This window comes from Apis florea, unplaced genomic scaffold (genome assembly GCF_048593485.1).
Source record: "Apis florea isolate Af1SG1 unplaced genomic scaffold, ASM4859348v1 contig_3732_pilon, whole genome shotgun sequence".
Classification (NCBI taxonomy): Eukaryota; Metazoa; Arthropoda; class Insecta; order Hymenoptera; family Apidae; genus Apis; species Apis florea.
Window position 1 is genome coordinate 201,520 of NW_028256824.1, and position 24,681 is coordinate 226,200.

At 35.5% G+C, this 24,681-nt stretch overlaps 2 protein-coding genes across 9 annotated transcripts in view; both read left to right on the forward strand.

Annotated features, from left to right (window-relative positions):
• Positions 1-11,322, forward strand: part of MESK2 (misexpression suppressor of KSR 2) — a 43,210-nt gene extending 31,888 nt beyond the window's left edge. For 6 of the 8 annotated variants that reach the window (XM_086914737.1, XM_086914735.1, XM_086914736.1 and 3 more), the window contains 4 exons: positions 901-1,189; positions 2,507-2,776; positions 3,158-3,242; positions 7,265-11,322. In XM_086914737.1, coding sequence (XP_086770863.1) covers positions 901-1,189; positions 2,507-2,776; positions 3,158-3,242; positions 7,265-7,410 — 790 coding nt within the window. In that variant the 3' untranslated portion in view covers positions 7,411-11,322. Of the gene's footprint in view, positions 1-900; positions 1,190-2,506; positions 2,777-3,157; positions 3,243-5,865; positions 5,987-7,264 lie in introns of all 8 variants that reach the window. The other 2 variants (XR_015294289.1, XM_086914742.1) reach the window with 2 other exon arrangements.
• Positions 11,323-13,870: 2,548 nt separating this feature from the next.
• Positions 13,871-24,681, forward strand: part of Egfr (epidermal growth factor receptor) — a 153,977-nt gene continuing 143,166 nt past the window's right edge. The window contains exon 1 of the mRNA XM_003698280.4: positions 13,871-14,609. Coding sequence (XP_003698328.2) covers positions 14,528-14,609 — 82 coding nt within the window. The 5' untranslated portion in view covers positions 13,871-14,527. The remainder of the gene's footprint in view (positions 14,610-24,681) is intronic.

The following is a 24,681-nucleotide window of genomic DNA, read 5'->3' on the forward strand; positions in this document are numbered from 1 at the left end:
ATTTAGACTGCATTGCAGATTTTCATGCAACCCAGACAGCTAAGAAACATTATTTTTGCTCGCGTGCCAAAATCGTAAAGTATCGTACTGTGACGAGTGTCTGTTCAAGTGTGTTTGCTTTCGTTCGATTTCGTGGTTGGTGATACTTCGCGATTTCTATCAGTTGTGTAATTGGCCAGGGAAACGAGAAGAACAAGTGTTTAATCGTGAATTCGGAAATTCGTGTGTGAAAATTCGCACAAGTGATTGTAGTTGTACTTCTCTTGCAAAAATTTTCCAAGATTATCTCCATTTTACAATTTACGAGCTGTTTCTTAGGCTTAATTAAATTTGCTTAGAAACGGTGTCTTATCGATCTGACGAAGGAAGAATTTATTTATAATAACGAATTGAAAATCACGCTATTTGTATCTTGTGCCTTATACTTATGTATATTTATTTATTATCAATCGAGAGGACGAGAAAAATTCGCAAGTTTAATCAACGTAGCAATTAATACGAAATCAAATATACTCGGCGTTTATCATTTCCAATCGTATCTCGTAATCTCGGGGAAATCGTAAATAAATCTGCATGTAAATCGTCAAGGGAGAGAGATACATTTCATCTCTATTAAATTGATAAATATTGACATACGTGTTATATATACCTATCTAAGATCCAGTGGAAAATTGGTTCCCCATCAATCAATTCCATTTCAAATTGGGTATTAAAGTCGTATAAAGCCTAGTTTCCTTAATACAATTTAAACATTGACACAACACACAACACAATGTGTAATAACCATTAAAATTCCCTTCTTCTATATGTCATACGATAAATGATAGAACGAAGAGAATATGACGATAGCGACGTTAAATTAAAGAATATAAATCTGTATAACGTTTTATATTATTCCAGCTACGTCTATCCGTCCATGGACGAGCTGGCTGAACACTTGCTCTTCGTGTTGAGCCATTTTGGCCTGAAATCCGTAATCGGTTTTGGAGTCGGTGCAGGGGCCAACATACTAGCGAGATTCGCACTTGCTCATCCCGAGAAGGTCAATGCTCTGTGCTTGATAAATTGCGTGTCGACGCAAGCTGGTTGGATCGAATGGGGATATCAGAAACTGAACGTTCGCCACCTGAGATCGCAGGGGATGACTCAAGGTGTACTGGATTATCTGATGTGGCATCACTTTGGCAGGGTGAGAATATATATATTTATATTAATATTTCGAGCGGGGAAATCAATTCTTGGAAACAATCTTTTTCTAAAACGTTCGAGTTTGTTATTTTTAATCCGCATTTTTTGCCAGTATAATAAAACTTGTTATTTCAATTCGTAGGTATTTTTGAAAATTTTGTTGTGTCATTGTTACGTATAATTTTTATCGATTCTGTTTCTCTTATTTGGATAGTTTAAGAGATTTAATATTTTTGAACTTAATATTGCTGCTATCTTCATATGTAAGAAACTTTTTAACTATTTATAAACATGATTTCATGGAAAAATAATTCGAGAACAGGGTTAACTGATTAACAAATATAGAAATAAGGAATTCAATATTTTTCAGTGATCCAATAGTATTTTTTTTTTTTTTCATACTCATAATTTCTATCGACATTTCAAATTACAGATAAAATAAATAGCTAATAAAACTTTTTCATTTTTAAATTATTTAATAAATAATATTGACACCAGCAAAAAGAAGAAGAGGTATTAGCTATTGTAATTTATACCGCAAAGAGACATGCATGCAAGGAGACAGACAATAGTCCGTATAATCCACAAACTTTTATCAAGGCGACTTAATTTAAGCAACGTTCACACGGAAACGTAGACTGATAAATTATTGACAAGTTGAACCGAGTTTAACGAAGGCTTATGCCGTCGAGTATTTCCAAGCAACGTGGAAAATTGGATCGGGCCATCAACAACAATTCCTTCGCTCTTATTATGCAACACGTAGCTCTTTGATAGAGTTACCGCATAGATATAGCGAGAGAGAAAAAAAAAAAAAAAGGAAAATAAAAAGGAAAGCAGGTCAGGTTTATGGTATAAATATCCTTCAACGTAATAAGGTACGAAAATTGTACCTTGACGCTTTATTTTCCTTCCTTTCTTTTTTATACTATTATTTTATTTCAAATTTGTCCCTTGTTCAACGTTAATGGCGAGCCTTGACGATTATTTCACCTTTGCGCATTGACCAAAGAAATTGGACCGTAAAAAACGAAACGAAGAATATTCGAGACCTTGGAATTTTTCCGTCAAATTGCGCTATTGTCAAAAGACAAACAAGAGCCTTGATAGATTTTTTTTTTTTTTTGATTCCATGATCTTAATCTCATCACTGTGCTACTGTAAAACGATCCTATATTCGCTATGCGTATTAGAAATAATTCTAACGCGATGCTTCTTTTTAATTTTGATATTTCAATCATAACTCGATTTATATGATTATTCAGATCGTCGAGTGAATTGAAGAAATATCACATATTTGGAATCACGCATTTTCCAGGGCACGGAGGAAAGGAATCACGATCTTGTACAAGTGTACAAGAATTACTTTGAGCGTCGCGTGAATCCAACGAATCTGGCGTTATTAATCGACAGCTACGTCCGTCGTACAGATCTGAACATCACAAGGGAATTAGATCCTACGCGTAAGAAGGAAGGTCTGACGCTTGGTGTACCTGTGATGAATATCACCGGGGCTTTGAGCCCACATGTCGACGATACCGTCACGTTAAATGGACGATTAGATCCGATGAATAGCTCTTGGATGAAGGTACGAGACTCTTGAAACATTAATCAAAAACTTTAAAAGGTTCTGCTCGAAAAGACCTGTATTTCGTTTCGTATTCCGTACGGAGACTCTTTGTTAAATATTTCCTGATGAATTTTGGAATTCCCATCCCTTTCGTGGATGGATTTTTCAATCGTATCTTCATTGTTACGATAGTTCTCAACTTTTTTTTTCTTTTTTTAATCTTGTATAAAATATTGTTTTAATTGAAAGAAATTTGAATTTCTAAGATTTACACGATACGTTTGAATATTATGATTGCATTTACCCGTTGAACGATTACGTGCTAGCGTTTCTTATTGCACAGGTGTAATAATAAAAATTGTTTTAAATAATCGAATTCGTCTTCATCTCTACTCGCAGATTTCCGATTGCGGAATGGTACTGGAGGAGCAACCGGGCAAAGTAAGCGAGGCCTTTCGACTATTTCTGCAGGGCGAAGGATATGGTAAGTGAGCGCGCTGGCGAACCACGCTTTAGACATTAATTATCGAATTGTCAAACGACTATTCTCATCGATTCTCATTGGTATAAACGAAACTCGACTCGCGCCATCCTGTCTCGTGAAAGAGCACGCGAAAAGATTACGATTCTCTATTAATTAATTCGAATTGATCGCGAAAACAAAAGGATTAAAAATATACCAAATATTCAACCGAACTGGATAGACATCGTTGCACGCGAATAGCCTGCAACGTAGCTGGCTTCGATTAACATTTACGGACAATGAGTCAGGTGTTAATGATTTCACAAAGACGTTCGCGTGCTCTATTGCGTAACAAGATATACGGACACGAGAACGCAAATGTGTCGTGAATCGTGACTTACTCGTTCGTTACTCGTAGGTTTAAGTTCGAACGCTACATTTGACAAGAAACGGTATTTTTGGCCTTATATATATATATAAAATATACACACACACACACACACACGTTTAACCGGATCAAACACGCGTGTTAAAAAACGGCAACACAAGAAGGAGAATTATTTCACAATTATTTCGAGCCGACCTTGACACGTAATTTTTCATCCGTAATTTCTCATCTCGAATCCGTTTGATATGCGATCCGAAATGACGAAGTAACGCTTGTAAATTAAGTCATCCTCGATCACTTTTTGCCTTCGAACTCGCTAGAAATCCGGTGCGAAAGAAGTCGCGTTTAAGCTGCATTTAGCTGTAGCGAGCAAATGTTGTTTCTGCTACACTGCTACCCTACTCCCCTCCTCTCGCCATTAAATATAGAAAACGATTTTATTGCAGATCTCTTCTCTGTGACGTAGCCGTCTATCTAGCCGTGTCGAATCGTATTTCGAAGTACGATACGACTTGAGACTCGTCCGCCAATTATTTACTAATTTCACTCTTTATACCCTGATACATTTGTTCTTGTCGCTTCATTGATAATATGTTAAGAGCGGATACGAAGATGAAGCGAATATCGCTCTATTGAACGATTAACGCTAATTTCGCGACTGATTGAAGTTTATTATTCTTTTTTGGCTTCTTGGTCACAGAAACACGATAGCACTTATCACATAACACAACGCTTTACCACTATCGCCCAGTTATAATAACAGCAAATAACGGAGAGAGAGAAAAAAAAAAAAGAAGCGGTGTAGTATACTTATCGCGCGAGTACAATATTTCATCGATGATTACAACAACGGTTTGCTTAATTCCTCTTATTAGTAATTATTATCGAATCTATTTTCCCCATTTTCGACTCGCTTTGAAACAAAAAGCGAGCAGATAACGCATTTATTTTTTACGCGGTAGATATCTGCGGAATATTATCCAAAGTTATGCCCAAGTTGTTTCTAATTAAATTTACTGTTCCTAATCCGTGATGATTATCGTTATATTAATTGTTGTTGTTGTTACGATCGCCTCTGTTATACGAATAGAGTTTTCATGTTGTACAATTGGCGCGATGCCAAGATGTTGTTAACCCTCGATGCGTTAAGGATCGACACTTTTAAATTTCTTCGAAAAAAAGATCTTCTTTCCATTTTTCTTTTTTTTTTTTTTGTTTTTTATTCGAACCATAATATATCGTTCAATAATTGATTTCTAATGATAATTCAAGTTATGTACGTATCCTTGATACATTGAGATTTAATTAACATCTTTGATCATGTACTTTCCTTCGTTGGAAAGCCACTGGCTCGACTTGATAAATAAAAAGAGGTTTGAAAAAAGGATTACGTTGGATTCATCACTTTAGTCTCACCACCATTTATCATTTTATATGAGAGCTTTAAAAAAAAATATATATATATATATATGTATATATACATGATTATCAAAGGCAAAAATAAGAAAAAATAATGTTCACCGACTTGCGCCTTTATTTCCCACGCGTCTCGGATCGATCGAGTGGTACGTATATATTAATATCTAGTGCTATCAACTGAAGTAGTCAACAGTAAAGTAGTATCGGCTTTTTGGCTATTTTGTTTTGCTTCTCAATTACTTCTTATTGCTAGTGCTAAGGATCACGCTATCGTTTAAGTAGTTTAGACGTATAAAGTTTATAACGTAGACGTGTCTTGTTCTCAAATTTCGTTCATAATAATCATAATATCAGGAAAATTTACGCTTCAGCTGTTTAAAAACAAAAGATACGTAGCATATTTAGAATTTTTGATCGAAATTTATTTGCTACACGAACAGCCAAAGCATATTCCTTTCACCCTCCTCCCCCTCCGTTTTCTTTTTTTTTTTTTGTTTTACGACTCACTCGTACCAAGTGAAAGATATAATTTCTCATTGCTTTGCACGAAAAATCATGAACATGAACGACAAACGCGACCGAAAAATCGTTGCTTAATTTCTATTATTTAAATGTACCAATTACACGAGAAACGGCCTAGCGATGCATCGCACCCGAGAATGATTTTTTTCGATGAAGAGAGAGAGAGAGAGAGAGAGAGAGAGAGAGAGAGAGAGAGAGAGAGAAAAGAAGAGAGAATTATGAGAACGTTCGCTACGGCCTACGCTACGTTATGATCCATTATTCGTTTTTTTTGAATGTTTTAAACAAAAATTTGTTTTTCTTTGTGCCTTTTAGTGGTGAGATCCCCGCGGAAGCCCGTGACGCCGACAACACCCGAAGGTAATTGTAATTAGGAATTGAAGGCCGCAAGGAGTCAAGCGCGCAGTTGGTCAGTTAGGCCACGTCTATATGTTAAGTAAGTCGGAATTCAAACTTTTATCGGGAAGTATTAACCGACGATGATGATGTATCACGACTAACATATCTTGGACGACAATCGGGCAATATATTCTCTCTATCTATATCTCTGAAGGATTACCTTAAAAGGCAACTAATTAATTGTACAATTTTTTTTTTTTTTTTTTTTAAACGATGCTAATTCTTCCGGGGTGCAGATGTTGTTGTGTGTGTTTATCTCTTCGGACTTACTAAACTCTCCATGCATTCCATGTCTCTTTAGATCATCATATCTTAGAATCATTATCCTTCTCGCTGTTGTTTGTGTTATTTTTGTCTTATAAAGAATAAAGTATGTACAATTTTCAAGTAAAATTATGAATGAATGAAATTCTTTTTTTACGTATTTCACGGAGAAATTGACGGCACAATTTTGTAGCGATTGTAATTAAAATGTAATCGAGTATATATGATTGATTTACGATAGCGAGAGGATTAGTTCAAAATTGCATTGCACATTCCATACATTTGTTTAACTAATTTTTTATTTAATGAATTTCTCGATATTTTCACTACGAAAAGAGGATTCATTTACTAGGATTACAAGATCATGGTAAAGTTTTATCGACTGAGTTGTTAATTTTTTCTTATCGATAGCTGGTATGAAATAACCTTATCAATCAACGATAAATCAGAAATCTTTCTAGAGCTTTATATCATTTCCTCCGTAGAAATCGATCTTTTAATGAACGTATGCACAGGCTATTTCCAAATGCAAGAGTATTTAATCTGTTTTCTTGTAGCAGCATTTACTCATGGTGGGACATTAACAATATAGTTTACGAAAACATGCAACGAAAGAAAAGCTCCGCACATTACTGGGCAGTAGAATAGCGAACAACAGATTGTGCCGATTCCGATTCACATGCTTTGCACATAAAACAGTTTCACTCTAATACACACATATAATTCTAATTTTTTTGTTTCTCGTTTTGCATGCAAGCCTTTCTATCTCTTATTCTTTTAGTCTTGTTTTTTTTTTAATTTTATCTCTATTTTTTTCATTCGATGATCGAAACACTAAGTCGATGATTGAATCTCTCTCTATTTCTTTCATGTTTTTACGTTCCGTATTTTCTCTCTAATTATGGTACAAATTACTTTTTTCAAATTTGTAACGGAACACACTTTTTTGGGTATACTTTACGTGTTAACAACCTCGACGCGAGGATGAAAAAAATGTTATTCAGCACTCAAATTACTCTGACCTGGAATTTTCGTTTATTTTTCTTTACAGTGGCACCATTATCACCGTTGAAAATGGCTGACTACAGACTGGCTTCTCTCGAGGGATTGAATCATGTTTGCAGTAAGAAAATCGACTGGCCCACCGCGACTATACACATCACCGAGAATCCCATATCGGAGGCGGTCGTTTGTTAAATTTTCCTCGGAAATTAATTGCCATTGATTGTTTTCGAACGACAAAGCATGCAAGAACTTAAAGGGAAAAAAAAAAAAAAAAAAAAAAGAGAGAAGAAAAAGAAGAAGGGAAAAGAAAATCACGCGAATCGAAATTTTTTAAAATTTTGTTGGAGCAAGGACGTGGCTCTAACTTTTAATTTTCGTTTAACAAACTAACATCGTATTCGAATTTTAGTTTTAAGAATATTCTTATTTTTATCGATTTGTTTTTCTTTTTTTTTAAGTTGCTCCTTATTCCTTTTATTATTTATATTAACGTTAAGGTTAACTAGAATTAACAGAATTTTTGGATGGTGCAAAAATTATTTTTTGCACCGTCTGTACTGCACGTTTCTCTAATTTTATTGTATTAGTAATAGTTCAAATCAGTAGTTGTTAGTTTTTATTTTAAACGCAATATGAATTTTATCGTTTGTCACGCATTAAACCCGGTTATCGTTCATTATAATTCAGGATTAAACATGAATTCACTTTAAAAAAAAAAAAAAAAAAAAATCGAAAAAACGATTATTATATGACGATTTTTACTGTTATCTATGGTATCTTTGTTCAACGGAACGACGTATTTTTTTAAAGTCTCAACGAACACACGTTTACACCGTCCTCGTCGACGGTCGTTTTTTTAATAATGAAATCTCAAATTAAGAAAAAGTGTGCGATTATATAAATAACATCTGGCGCGACGATAAATCCAATAATCCATCGCATTCATCGATACTCGCAAATACGATTCTCGTACAACATCAGAAACAACGAAAACATCATGATTTTACTTAAATGTAACTTTTGCAGAGGAGCGAGATGAGAGAACGGAACGAAAGGAAATGACGAAAGAAAAAAAATGCAAAAAATTCAGAACGAAAGGAGATACTCGTCGAAACGCGGTTAATAAACGAAGTTAATTTATTCTCGAGTATACATAACGATATAGATCGATTGTTGCAATGATCGAACGATTCGATCGACTATTCTAAAGATAATTATTATTCGAAACAATGCGCAAAAAAAAAAAAAAAAAAAAAAGAAAAGAAAAAAAAGAAAAAAAAATCGAATCACATTAAAGACGAACATGTGTGGTAGCACTGCATCAGTAGAGAAGCGCGCACTATTGCTTTCCGTGTTCATAAAGAGGGACGAGTAGGACTGGTAGGTGCAGAACGCAAAGGAGTCAAGTTTGTAGAAAGAGGATTACGTATTATTATCATTACGATGGGACGAATATAACAAGCGCATGATGATCTTTTTATAAATTTGAATCCGTCCTCCCGCGCCTACTAAGTTTTCGTGAATCATGAGTAAACGAGTTGAGCCTCGTCGAGCTAGCTTGTAGCATTCTTATCGACGAATTCGACGAGTTCGCTATATTACTCGCGATAAATCGATGCTCGAACAATACTCGACAAGTTACACGGTTATGAATCCAAATATTTCGCTGACACGAGTGTGATAGAGAAAGAGAGAGAGAGAGAGAGAGTTATGAAAACGAGATAACAAAGGTAGGTATCGATAAATTAGACATTGATCGGAGTGTCTTCGATGATGTCGGTTCGTTCGTTATACACGGACACTTTTTCGAAGTGCTGGAATGCAAGAAAAAAGAAAAAAGAAAACGGGGAAAAACGCCTAAAAGCAATCGATCGCGACGAGCGATTGTCCGTGTTCTCTTGGTAAAGAAATATTCTCGTAGGCCTGCACGTATGATATGTGCTTCGTGTTAAAAAAAGAACAGGGAATCTATTCGGGGATATTCGCGCGTTTCAACATCCTCGAAAATGGTTGAATTCCATGGAACAATAATCCGGTTTCCTTGCCCGGCAACGGAACTGAAACGTTCATTTGTTTGCGCTCGCGCACCGTTCGCACCCTTTCCTAGTTTCAAGCGTTTAGAAAATAATTAGAAGGGACGTTATGTGTATGTATGCGAGTGTGCGTGTACGTGGAACAGAGAAAAAGGGAAACGAATATGTGAGGGCATGCGTGTGAGTGATGTACACATAGGAATACGAGGATACGTAGATAGTCGTTCGAGAAAAAAGAGAAAAAAAAAAAAAAAAAAAGAAAAAAATTAAAAAAAAAAAAAGGAATAAAGAATTCGAAAAATTAGAAAAAAAAAAAAAAAAAGAAAAAGGAGTATCTGGTTCGGTACCTTAATACGGTTCTACCAGGCTTCTTAAAAGCCTTTAGCGTGATATGATAAGACGTGCCTGCTACATGATGTCGTACGTAGCTTTTGAAAGTTTCAACGCCTTTAGTTTTTTAACACGATTCCCGTACGTCCCGGATTTTCCCCAATTTTCGCGCGTCCTTTTTAGAACGAAGCGTGCAATACGCTACATTTATGGTAATAATCGCCATTGGAAAATTACGTTGAACACTGGAGCGGACGCTCGAAATTTCTTACATATCCTAAATTTCAAAATTATTGAATGAAATTTGTTCCCGATCGTCTGACTAGTTTTGTTCATAATTTGTGGAAAAAGGATTCTTTGCATGCGTAAAAAAAAAAAAAAAAAAAAAAAAAATTCTCCAAGAAATTATGGATCGAAAAATAAAGAATTATAAAAGTTTCTTTGAAGTTTCTACATTCTAGCTAAATTTTCGTAGTACGGCATTTACAACCATCAATGGCGTGTACTGTGCACGTCGGAGTGATACGGTATCGTTTCTCGATCAATGAAGAAAAATAACACAAAAAAGAATGGTATTTTAACATGAAACTCGTAAAGAGAGGAAGGAGATGCGCGAAAACACGACGAAAGTCAAGACAAAGGACGTATCGAGGGAAGAAAGGTTTAATCGTTTCATGTAAAAGAGAGTTTATAAAAAAAAGAGCGAATATATTATAGATGTATACATATGACGCGTTATTTAGGCCGGCGAATTGAAGACAGATTTGTAGTCGACAGCTTAGTATGTTAGAAATTTGAAACTCGATTCTTCGAGAGGATTGAGGGAGACAAAGAAAAAAAAAAAAAAAAAAGGAATGCACGCATTAATCATTGCTAAAAACGCGAATGCTATAAGAGTAATCGTAGCTTCTAAGGACCACCAAACACATTATCCATTAATCCCTTCGTTTCCACGTCGCTCTTGGAACTGCATTATAGAAACATTCAAGAACGGATTAGATCCACAACGTTCGAATCCCACAACGTTTTTTCCCCCATTAATTGTATTTGATTGAACATATCGTGGAAATGTGTGATATCATTGCATTGTACAAGCCGTTCAACAAGATCTAATCGTAACCTTTGATCTTTCATTGAAGATGTTCATGAGACGCATATCATTAGTAAGAATTAATTTACAAATTGTATTATATTCACATTATGATCGATGGAGGGAAAAAAAAAAAAAAAAAAAGGAAAAGAAAAGATAAATTATCGATTGTTCGAGAATGATATCGTGTCTGTATTTTAATTGAGATACTAACGGTGATTGAATGTCTATAACGCTCGAAGGGGGGGTACAAAACGTGATTGTTGGTTACGAAGGGGTTAAAGAAAATTCATTTTGCACACGATCGATCACAAATAATCGGTATCAAAACGCTACTACAATCTCGCAGAAGGATAACGATATGTTTTTCCTTGAGGTGCTACGTGGAATATTCGTCTCCGAAGCAAATTTCCAAAAATAATTCCTCGCGCCGTATCATCAGATAGATTGTAGCGAAAAAAAATATATAATTAACAAAAACTCAAAGTAAAACAAGGTATAGTACAGTAAGCGAAATAAACTTAGACGGAGCTTGAGATATATATATATATATATATATATATATATATATATATATATACAGGTTAAACAACACGTGCGCACCGAATATACATCTTGTTATTTATAATAAACAAATATAAAAAAAGGAAATGAAAATTTTCTTATAAAATAATCCTTTTTTATTCTAAACCGATTAGTTTCTCCCGACTAGAGAATTTTTTATAATTAAATGATAAAAAAATTAATATTTAATTTTGTACTTGTTATGTAAAACATTAATTTTACTTTATTCTTAATTTCATTTATTTGAAAAATTATTGTTTTATTTAAAAAATTAGTAATTTTTGTAATTATAAAGAGAATAAGAGAAAAAAATGAATTATTTCTTTATTAATACGCGTTTGCAACACTTTAATTTATAAATATTTTGAAAATTATTTTGAAAATTAGTGAATTGCATATAAAATTTAGTTCTATAAGAACTAAAACATATGGTGATCATACGGGAACTAGATCATAAAATCCATTTCTTTCTTACTTTGAAAATATTGTTATGTAACATAAATATATAAAAATTAAAATGAAAAATATTTCACTTTGATGCAAAGAACGAAAACAATTTTTTTTTATATATATATATACCCTTTGCTACCATCATACGTTTTTGACAATAAACATATTCCTTTGAGCTTCTTTTATACAAGAAAAAAAACTGTCAAAAAAACACGCATTATAAGTCCCGGATCTCATCTGGAAACCAGTGCGTCAGAAAGATCTGGTATAACGATTTATCAGTAGAAAAAAAGTTTATAGAAAAAGAAATTCGCAATAAAGAAAATTGCGAATAATTTTATAATTTAATAAGATTAAAATCTACAAAATAACTAAATAAATACTTCAATTATAACAAAATAAGATCAATCACGACCAAGTAAAGTGAATATTGTTTGTTTTTCTTATATATTGTATTATAATAAAAATCAATAAATTAAATATATTTAAAATCATTAAATCATGAAGATATTAATATTGATAAATATTGATTAAATCATAAAGAGAGATATTGAGATGAAATATTGATAATTCATAAAAAATTAAATCAAATCAATAAAAGCAACATACCGTCACAATTTAGAGGTTAACAAGTTATATCTGTTATTATTTATAATAAATACTTGAATAATAAGATGCTATTATATGACATATATGATATAAACGAAAGAAATGAAAGATATATCTACATATACGTTTTTCAATTGTTAAAATTTTGTTTCATATACATGTTAAACTGACAATATTTTCTTACTTGCATCGTGTTAGTATATGATGAATATATATATATATATGTATAACATATATATACCGGTAAAAACTTGTTACAAGAGTACTTTATTTGTACTTACATCAGTTGAAAGATATATGAATAAAAACTCTCTTCCATTTATAATTTCTATGTTTCTTCTTCCATCAAAAAATGTATTTTCTATTCGTTCTGGATATAACATAAATTTCATTTACAATTTTGTGGTTGGAATTCAAACTGATATTACAATTATAGAATATAAAATTATAGAACTTACATTTGATGTTTTTTGAAATCTATATCTGCTAAATATAAATTTAATATAAATACACAAATGCACACAATATAAATGCACAAAATTATGCAAATTCACTTGTACATAACACACATTATATTTTATACGTTACTTCGTAAATGACCGTTTGGATACAGTGCTGCCAAACATCCTACTAGCTATCGAACTTACGAAAATCGAATCTATCGAATTATTCTTCGATATCGATCATGACGATAATCGAAATATTTTTTTATTTATTTATAGAATAATATAAATTTATAATTTTCAATAAATGTACTTAACACGATAAATTTGAAAAACTACTATTTCTTTTTTTAGTAAAATTTAAAAATATATAATATTATATTTTCGATAATATTTAAAATATATTGGGGGAAGGGGAGGGGAGGGGATTATGTGTATGTATAAGGAAAAATATATACATATTGCAAAAATTATTTTTTATTTTCATAAATAGATAATATATTATTTTAAATTAATCGATAAAAAAATTATAATATTTAATAACATATTTTTTTCTTTTCATTGCTGATCGCATCTTTTCTGTATCAAGTTTTCTCTTCGATACGCAGTTGCATGTGCGCATGTACTCTAAGTGCGTGCCTCGGCGACAGAAACCAGTCCCTCGATGATTTTTGCGACGATCAAACGACTACTGTCTTCAAAGAATCGATAGGGCCGTATATGCTGACATATCTTACCTGCTTCAATGGACAATGACCTGGTACATTTATATCTTAAAAGATTATTTACAATTTTTAAATAATTTTAAGTATAAATAATAAATTTTATAAATAAATTCTACATTAATTTTATCATTCGTCAAATAATATAATAAATTTGATATGTATATTTAGAATAATAATTTTTATAGAAATATGATAACGATTTTAATGAAATATTATTTTTTCATCTGCAATCTCATATTTAAAAATCTGTTTTTATATTTAAATATTTCACCAGATAGCTTCAGTGATGCCGCTTATCGCTTCGTTGATCATCGGCAATGTTCGTGAGCGTTCGTCAAGTCTCAATGTTACTGCCACCTGTCGACATCGAACGGAATTATAACTCGTCTTTGACAAGGCGCGCGTATTCTTGATTCGGCCAGCGTGGGAGTAAGGCTGTCCACCGAGAGACGCCTGAGAAGGTGGTCGATCGCCTTCTTACATTGACTCCAAGTTTGTCGTGTATTCTTATCGAATAGTGTATTTTTGTCGAACAAATCGCGAGTGAATTTGGTACATTAAATCAGTGAAATCGCAGAATTCAAGATATCCTCTTTTTCTCGGTGTGTAACCGGCATTGTTGCAAAACAAATTGAGTGAAAACGGAGTGGCAATGCGCGCATGCGTTCGAAACATTTGAATTAATGGCTCGTGCTTTTCATGATTCTCCTGTAATTGAAATTTTGAGGAATTCGCGAAATTGAAAGATCTATAATATAATGTAGACTTTGACTCGTCTCAAATGGACTGATACAGAGGCTTGACGAGTAGATTTTAGTGAAATTTTAAATCTTTAACATCGCAATAATCGAACTTGCTACGACTTGGTGACACTTCGTTCTCGATGTGAAACTATATACAACCGCCCTGTTAATCGTTAAACGTTCAGGGGCTTCCAAAAAAATTTTAAGTGATATATAGTGCGGTATTATTAAGTGTGCGGTGTTGGTGTAGTGGATATGCGTCGATCTTTATTGTGAAGGTGCCTGAGGAATTCTCCCTGGATTGAAAGGCCCTGGATAAAAGATGGGACCAGCCAAGATCCTTGGGGTTTGCGTACTCCTCATGCTGATATACATCGTCGAGGCAGACGTCATCGAGGAAAGAGGTTAGTCAATTGTTTATTTTTCTTTAAACTGAGAAAAAATGAAATTTCGAAATGAGAATTGATTGTTATATCGTGGGAATATTTTCTATCGAAACATTATTTAAAGGAAACTTTAAATAATTGCATGTCCTATTTAATTTTGATACACATGATTATTACTTAATAAATCATTTTAATTTATATATATATATATATATATATATATATATATATATATATATATATTTCATAAATTTATAAATTATATTAAATTATGCAGTTGAATCATTATAATATAATTCATAATTGAACTATATAAAATGTTATAATCACTAATTCATAATTCTGCAATACAAATTTTTATTTATAGATAGATTATATTTATTTATAGATAGATAAAACATAACTTTTTCTTATTACAAATCATTTGCAAACAACAATTATTTGGAGACACGTAGAAATTTATTGTGATAGATTTTATTATTTTTATATTATAGATAATTCATATAGATAATTCGATAAAATTAAAACTTTAGGTATGTTTTAAACTATTTTTTATTAGCAATAATAAAATTTATTTCCGTTTTAAAATCAACATTAATTAGATTACTTGAAACTGTTTCACCTGAAACTGTCTTATATAAATATAAAAGAAGATAAAAAACTCTTTATCTAAGCAAAACATCAAGTTTAACTTTACAGATAAGCAAATAAGAAATCTGTAGTAGGAACATCTAGAAGTGATTTTTTTTTTCTATGCTCCAATTTTTCCTCTCTTTCTTTCACATTCTCTCAGCGTATATATGCTTTTTAATTGATAATTAAAAATACAACAACAAGGGAATAAAGTGAACGTTTTGTTTCTCCATAAACTGTATCGTAATTAATGCATCGACCACTTAATGACCTCAGATTCTTTCACTTTTCGTCATGTAGCCGCTGTGTAAACCGTGAGTTAAATATATCTTGTTAAATGGCTAATTAAGCCTTAATAAGATCGGTTCACCCAGAGCGCTCGGCCAAGAATGAGGCCAATGGTACGACGTGTCTCGTTTGGAACTTTTGTTAAACCGTGAATACCATTCCTTAAGAATCGCGAACTTATTGCCAGATGCTTTCTCAACACTCTTTGTCGTATTAAACGATTTATTTCCTATCCATTCGTACAATGTCCAGTGAGACTTACAGATTTAATTAACTCTTGAACGATGATCGATGGCCAATATTGGATCTTTTACCCATTTTATTACCTTTTATGCATTATACAAATTGTAGATTATTTAAAAAAAAGAAATAAATTATTTATAACGAAAAAAATTAATTCTTGGACTATTTATCTAAGAGTTAGGGATTGATTTTTCAATCAACGTGCATCAATAACGTCACGATTTCGCTTACACATCGCATGATTAGAAATTTATCGTGAAACGTTTATTCGTCATATTTATTAGATTTGATTATTCGTTTCTTTCTGATATCACTGATTTTTACGTTCGTTTAATTCAAGCGTATAATTAAAATCGTTTAATCAAAGATTCGTTGTTGCTGAAATATAGATCATTATATACGATGATTTATCTTTCGATTAACTTTTGTCTCTTTCGATATGCTATTATATCGATCAATCGACGATATTGTAGAAAACGATAAGATAATCGGATAAAAGAATAACGTCATGGAATACAACGTGGAATAACCAAATATGGCGGGAAAATCAAACGTGATGCGCCGATTCCTCATTGAATTCTTCGGTTGAGTATTGGTCGAGTAAAAAAGCCGAGTAGCAACCTGCGGAAGAGGCAAGAACGCGTTCCCTCGCGTTCTTGACGCAACGTCTCTCCTCTCTTTTCTCTCTTTAGTATGCGAAAGAAAGACATAGAGGAGCGGTAGCCAGCCAACCATGAAGTCGAGACTCGAATCGAACGCTACAATTTCGCGGCAGCTATGAAATGATCGGGACGCGAATCAGAAATATGCAATCGATCAGGAATCGAGAAAATATTCTGGCTAACGTTTTGCATTCGGTGAAAAAGTAGCGAAAAATTCTTCCTTTCCATGCGTTTCAAACAACGTGTTTTAATGTTTCAAGTTTTTCTTTTCGTTTTCTCTTTTTGCTAGTTTTAGAATCGAACGGGCAATTGTTGTTATTAATATTGATCGATCCTAGCAATTAATTAGTTTTTTAAATTTTATTAATAATATTCTTACTGTCTTAATATTTTTGCAATAAAATTTGTTATCCACGTGTTCAGTGTATATGATTTATAATTTTTAAATTTGTTCTTTCTCGATATAATTAACCATAACATTAGCTTATTGAATTCAAACCGTTTTATCTCTTGATTCGACTCGTAAAATTCTAAAAAGGAATGTTATTTTAATCGAGAATTATTCGCGCGTTTTAACCGGACACGACAAATATCCTTTCACTCTATCGTTAGAAACGTTTAGCACCATTGCCAATTCGTGTTTCCAACTAGCACTTGAGATGAAATTTTCCTCCTTCGGGGCTTAGCCGAGTACGGTTCACACTTGTTAAACTCGTTTACACGGAACTTTTTTTTACACTTGTTGTCTCCTCGGGGAAATAATTATTCTGCCGAACGTTCACGTGAACGGGATCGCCGGGTGGAAAATTAGTAGTGGATAGCCATGCCGTTCCCACGAATTGGTAACGAGTCGCATGGATGCAAGGGAACGAGTTCGGGTCAATACCACTTGAACCGATGTCGATGACGATCGCAACCGATGACGCATCACCTCGCGAATCATCTTGCGCGATGATGCTTCCAACTGATTCGACCATCGTGATACTTGCGATACGTCTTGTTTGATTCGATTATCTCTCGAAAAAGTAGCGTTTTTCGTATACGCGTGAATGATTTTCGAGCAATGAATTCTTTCTCGAGATTTTCTTCCAAATCTTCATTTCACGATTTTCATAGACGTTGATTATATCCCAGAAGATTATCAATTCAATTGTATAATTGTGATTTGGTGATTACAATTGGACGAGAATCGTACATTACGTTGATTTTGGAATAAATCAAACTTGGCTAGTTTTCTTTTCTTACGCCGAATAAAGTTTCAATATTATATCATGTATGAATCACGCGTTGCACTTGCTTGACTTCGATAACTCGTAAAGAATCAATTGCTCCAGGCTCGCGTTAATTGATCCGGCCTATATTACATTCCTTGAAAACAGTAACGGTCTTGACTTACTGTGAATGAACTTTAGTAGCAATGGATGTTCAACAATTGAGCTATCTCTGCTGGTGCTGTGGCGGCAGCAGAAGCAATCAGGGTCGAGCGACAATGCATTCACCTCGTGCATCAACCACGCTTTACTTAGTACACTGTCCCGCGTTCTAACGATATACTCGTTTCTCTATGTTACTTCGTAGCTAGCCAAGCCGCATTTCCGCCACACACAACCGTAATCGTTTCGTAACCAACGTTATTGCAAATATATTACCGTTGCTTTACCAGATTTCATTAAAAACAATTCGAAAACAAGCTTGTTATACGCAAAATTATTATTATCCTTCGATGATTATCCTCTTTTATATATATATATATATATATTTCAATCAATAATGAAAGAATGAAGCGTAAGGATGTTATCATCTCTACTGTATATGGTTTAATCAGAAAGCAATAAAGATAATGTGTTAATTATATAGGCAGATCGCGTGAAATTGGTTGTTTGGAATCAGTGGGAACGCCATTATCAATCTCTAAGTAAGGGCATCAGACCCACGTGTCCGGTAAAGCAAGAAAGAGAGCGAACTAACGTAGTTCAATTACAAGGAACGCATTCACAGTTGGTTGTAGACACGAGCCTAAGTGTACTGGGCTTAACCGTAATTGTTTAATGGGCTAATGAAATGATACACCCGCCGAATCTAAGCGCGCACAAAAAGCCAATTGTGCTCCATCGACATTCCACGATTATTCTGACTTCGTCCTCGTCTCTGCCTCTCTATGAATACTTCATAAACTTTGCCGCCAACATTTTGCCGCGTAACAAGTATCGTGGATAACGTAATTTCTGCGCATAGGGAAATTTAACGATCTCGTCTCGTTAAGGATCGTTAATTTCCTGATCTCTGATGATTATTTCAAAATTTGTGTGTTCATTCATATTTTAAAATGGATGGATACGAAAATCTGGCAACACGGTCGAGAAATTCCCGGTGAAATGCAGTCTATTTAACTTACGGGCAAAAGATGCATCCTGCTGCGAGGGTTTAACGGTGACTGCCTACCTCTCATCCATTCATATTGCTTTCCGTTCTACGTAGGAATCTCGAAACGAGCCGACTACTGCAACTATACGTGAAAGTTACGATGTTGTTGAGTTTAATATTACGAGAACGTGATTTGTACCGTGTTAAAGAGTGATGCAAATGAGAAATTTCCTTTGCATTTATGAATGGGGGAAAAAAAAAAAAAAAAAAAAAAAGAAACGAAAACCACTATCATCTCGTTCGCAAAACCGTTCTCTCAAACTGTAAAGTTTCAAACCGTTTGTGCTCTTAAATTAAATATTTCAAAACGGTATTAGAAAGGTTTGGAAAGATTCATTCATTCATTCGTGTGTTTCTCAATAATAACATGTAACGTCGTAATAAAATTAAGAATATTGAGAAACAGCGCAAAGTTGTAGCCTTTCGCTCACTTATTATCACGGATTGTAAGTAGAATGACTGATTTCTAATTGATTTCCGGTTTTCTTTCCAACTAGAAACCTATTAACATCTTGAAAGTTTTATTAGAATTATGCGTCATCATGCGTTTTGCATAAAACGAAAGAAAAATTTGCTGTGAGGAATACGTACATTGTGCGTATAATCAGGTTTAAAAATTTGATTATAAATTTCATGCTTCGACACCGTATTCATTTTATTCAATTATCAAGGGGAAATTTTAATTCGAATGAAACGATCAAAGGGAAAAAATTAAATTAAGAGTATTCTCGATTAACATATTCTCTTGGGTTGAAAAGAAACACGCTCGATGTCGATCGAGCAAAAAAAAAAAAAAAAAAAAGATCTTTTTTTCCCCCTCCTCTTCACTCGGTTGCTTTTACTTACGTCGTCATTCGATATTCAATCTTGCGTGAAAGATTTTGCGGTTTTCGATACTCGCTCGCTGTCAGATCTTATCTTCTTTTCTGTGTTGCGCTCGGGACGTGAGAAAATGATATAAAGCCTCTTCCGAAACGCACGCTCGCCGTGCAAAGGAACACGCTCGAAATCGACTCTCTCGACTCCTTGCTCGCAAGGAGCAAGTTCAAAGACCTGCGCACGCCTGCGCTTGCATTCATCGTGCAACCGTTTTGAAACGGTCCACATCGAATCCAACCATTTTTTCTTCTTCTTCTCTTTCCTTCTTCTTTTCTTTTTTTTCACGATCGAGAGCATTGAAGTTCAACGACCATTGCTTTTATCGATGGTATAATCCTAACGGGGATATTCAACGTCATGCCCGGCGTGAAATTTGAATCATACGAGGCTCGAGAGGAGTCTCATGGTCAACACTGCTGAGGGTCACTAACAGGAAAAGATCTTACAACGGATTCTTAGTTGATCGTGACAGTTTAAATGTCGCCACTCGACGAGGCTAAAGGGATCAATCACGGTGCACATTCTGGTAATCACCAGAGAGGGAGAGAGAATGGGAGATGCTAGCTCGCATCTTTTTCTTTTCTTCCTCCCCTTTTCCAACTTTCTCCTCCTACTTCGAATTGAAAGAAGAAAAAAGGCTGAAGAAAACTCGTTGACTGGTTTCGTGGAAGATTTATAAAACTGAAATGCCATGTCCCCTTTGTTCTTGGTTGGCCGGGAATCGAGTGACCGCCGCTTAACAGGTGCTGCTAGATCGGTGTTGAGAAATTTGCTGCGTCAAAAAAGGTACAATGGAGCGCGGTTTTATAATTATAACGTACGAAATGTAAACAAGAAACTTTCTAATCGTGCATCAAAGTTCACTGGATCGCTGGTTGGAAACGAAAGTACGTATATTTTGGCGATAATAGAAATAGGACAATGTAAAATCGAATCGCGTTGATCAAGGATGAACGATTGTTGAAAAGCTTCGGGTAACAAGGATTCCTTTGACGATTCCAAGTCTGCAGAACAACCTTCTCGAGGCGAACTCGGCTCGACCAATAATACATAGTGACTTAACACTCGGTGCGTCTCGGGTGCGAAGTGAGTATAAGTGCGAGACGGTGGAGTTTAATTGAGGTTGATGAGGGGGGCGCTCGTATTGGCCCGGAATTCAATGCCGCGATGATGTTTCTTGCTTGTAGCAAGACGTTGTCTTGGAGAGAATGCGTCAGAAAAATCGATAAACTCGTCTAATTCTTTCGGCCGAGTATTCGGGATCGTGCTAAGACTGCTAGGTAATGGAATTTTTTAGAAAGTTCTATAAATTTTTTATAAAACTGTTATCGTATATTTTGTATATAACAAAAAAAAAAAAGGAAGCGTGATATCGCAAATAGAATAATTTAATAAAGTGAAAAATTCATATGATTTGACAACAGAAAGATGTGGAATCCCCTTTGCACGATCTCATTATAGTATCGATTTTAAAATTAATTCAAATACCGAAAATCTTATTACACGCAAGTATTATTCAATTCATATTTAATTGTATTGTATCATTACAGTATTCGTATCATAAATCGAAAATAATCGGCAAGTGCTATCGAACAACGTGCGTGTAATCAATCTTTGTTCGTATCGGATAACATCAGATAAAAGTATATTGGTCGAATTATTACACCATTTCTATTATATACCTAAGATATCTTTCATGACATTCGGAGCGGTTCTTTAAACGTCTGACCGTCTATAGGTGCTCCTTATCAAGCGTGTTTTGTACGCGGCTCGTACGATACTGTCTCTCTGAATGGAGGCGTTCCATCTGCTTCGACGATCGACTCGACAGCATCCTGTCTCCAGATACGCACATATAAGTACATACACGCGCACGCACGGTCGCGAATGGAAGAGCAAGATCCTTGCCTCGAAGCCTAAGAAAACTTCTCTCGCGCTCGAAAACAAAATCATAGCCTCGATGAAACGTCAAAACGCAAAAAGGGGAAAAAACGAATAATAATTACGATCAATAATAAGATGAGGAAAGAGAACTGTTTATCGTCGATAAGCTAGGAACGAGAGCGTGTGGCAAATTCGATAAGATAAAATAACGAAACAATAAAATGAATCGTTCAAACTTGGATCGTTGCTCGAAGGATTATTCTCGAAATAATATCTATTTAGCGACGGAATTGCCTCTCGAAACAGCGTTTAATAGGGGCTGTGAAAGCCTGAATAACGACACCTCGAGCAACCAGTTATCAAAGAGCAACCTGTTGAGTGAGTTCGTAAAACCGGCGAGGCAAGGATATCGAGATGGCGCGTTCGTAAAATCGCAACGACCATCTCGCGCCACCGAGGAGAAACCGATCCTCGGGCACGGTGCTCCTTCGAAACGACTTTTCGAGCGGACACGAACGGGGACAACCCCACCACGCGGCCTCCACGTTGCGTGCCGCGGTCGCGAAGCAAGAACCTCCCCCAGGAGTAACGCGTACGTTTCGCGTCCATCCTCTCTGCTACCTTCGACATTCCTTCCCGTCCTTCTCATCCCGTCCCCTGTTCCATTCAGGCATAATAACCGTGCAGTTTCCCAGCGCGTCTTCAATGGGCGAAGATTGCACGCTACGAGACTTGCCCGGTCCTTCGGTCTCCACGGCTTCTTCCCATTTTTTTTTTTTTTTCTTCTCTCGCCTTTCACTCCTCCGATCTTCGAGGAAATTCGATGATGTAACTTTCTTTTTCTATCTCTTGCGTTCCGCGAATCAAATTTGGATAATATAATTTGGCTGTGACGAATTGGCAATGGTAATGAGATGATTGAACAGAATGGTATAGGATTCGGTGGGAAATTATTATTTACCGATTAGATAAGAGTGTTGGCGTGCCTTTTGTCACAGTAGAAAAAGTCACGAGGGTAATACGAGGGAATAAATCGTGGTTTCGCGTTTTTCTCACGTGTTCTTCTAGTTTCTCGTCACGCGAGTAAAGGCGACATCCGATTCCCAGTAGGAAAGGGGTATCGTAGCGTTACGATAGAACGCACGGGGAGCGTCTATCTTCTTTATTTCCCTTCGCTCCTTCCCGCATTCGTCCTCGTGTAAACGGAGTATCCCAGAAATCGAAGATCCGTGAGTTTCTCTCGAACGAAAAAGACACGAGATCTCTCTTTAAATTTTCCCTGAACGGCTTTCGTTTATTTGCAATTCAAACGGTTTTTGTCGTTTATTGTTACTATATCGCGTGCTAATGAAAACGAGAGGAAAAAGTAGTTTCTCGAAGGGAAAAGTGACGGGCTTTCACTTAAATTCGTATTATGTTTTCGACAGTTTAAAATGTCTCAGCGCGTTCTATTGTCTATCGATCATTCGTTACTTAAAATTCAATAATAATTAGCAATTAATAATTCATCGGAGGAAAAGTGAAGTTCGTTCGACGAAAAGAAAAATTAATTGCAAGATCAAAGTCCAAAGAGAACTAACTAACAAAAAGAATGTTAAAAATTCAAGAAAGAATTTTGAAGAAAAGAATTTCTCTTGGACTTGCTTGGCAAGGAGTCATCCGTTAGCTATAATAATAACTGTATGCACGACGACGGGTACGAAATACGGCGGATTCTTCCACGAGGCCTCGAGGCTCTTGGGGATCGTGATCGGGTAATGGACAAAAGAATCGTATTGCTCGGCCATGTAAGGCGATGTTTTCCTGTCGGCCGACAAGCTCGTGTAAAATTGCGACTTGTACCGAAAGGATGAAGAACGAGTCACATCCGTTCGGCTTCGATACGCCGTAAGACGAGGAGCGCTCGCAAAGTGGCTCTCTTCTATACCAAATCGGGCAACCAGTCCCGAAGAAAACAGCCCAGATATGTCTCCGGGGACTTAGCGCTGCTCCAAACCGGGACTCGATATCTCGCGTTCCCTTCGCTCGGGGTGAACGTCCAACCGGTCGTCGGTCAGACTGGATGAACAAGTGAACTCGAGCTCCCATTCCTTCGCATCTTAGTGTTCGATATCGATCGCGTTCGATCGAGCGAATATATTTTTCTTATACTTTGCAAATGAATGGAAATCTTTCCCGATCATCTCTCTCGTTTATGATTGTCGATCGAGGAACCATCTTACGGGATTATAAATTATAGATTGAATATCGTTCTGTGAAAAATTTAACTTTGTATCAGAGGTTCATTTCGTTTCGTTTCAATCGTGGCAAGTGATATCGTTCGTATGAAATATCTGTTTGGAAATCAATTTCCATAATATTTTCTATAACTTCTACTTTCTACTGAATATTTTCTCTTTCCGAAACGAAGAAATATTGGCAAAATCGACGGTTCGAAGCTTCCTTCTTTCGAAATGCTCTTCTTTCGCACCTTCGGGGCGCATCCCTATACACCGGTATGATACGGCATGTGCACGAAGAAAATGGCGCATCCTGCGAAGAATGGGTATAAAGAAAATCTGGCCGGCCATTGTTATCTGGACTTCAGAGAATCTCGGATGGTGTGGCGGCGGTAGGCGAGACAGGGGGTCCAGGAGGGATGAAAGGCACCGGGGGTTAAGTTACCCGAGGGTCCACGACACTCAGGTACCGCATTGTTGCGTCGTGGTACGAATCGGCGTGGCCCTGCTGTGCGGTTGATGGAGGTGGAGAGGCGAGCAGCAGGAGAACCGAGACTAACCTGCGAGCCTGTTTGTAGGTGGCACTGAACTTGAGACGGGAACTCGCCTTGGAGAGACACGAGAAGAAGAAGAAAAAAGAAAGAAGGAGAGCTAGACCCTGGTCGGTTATATATAGTTAGTTTGCATGCACCTTACGTCTCGTGTTTTAGAAACTTTGAGGCTCGTAAAGAGATAACAGACCGATGAACAATCTTCGAGGAATCTTGTTTTCTATCGAGAAAAAGATCTTTCTTCTTTTCCTTTCTTTTGTATACGAAGCCGATTTGTATCTCGAAAGGAAGGGAAATTTTGGATCGA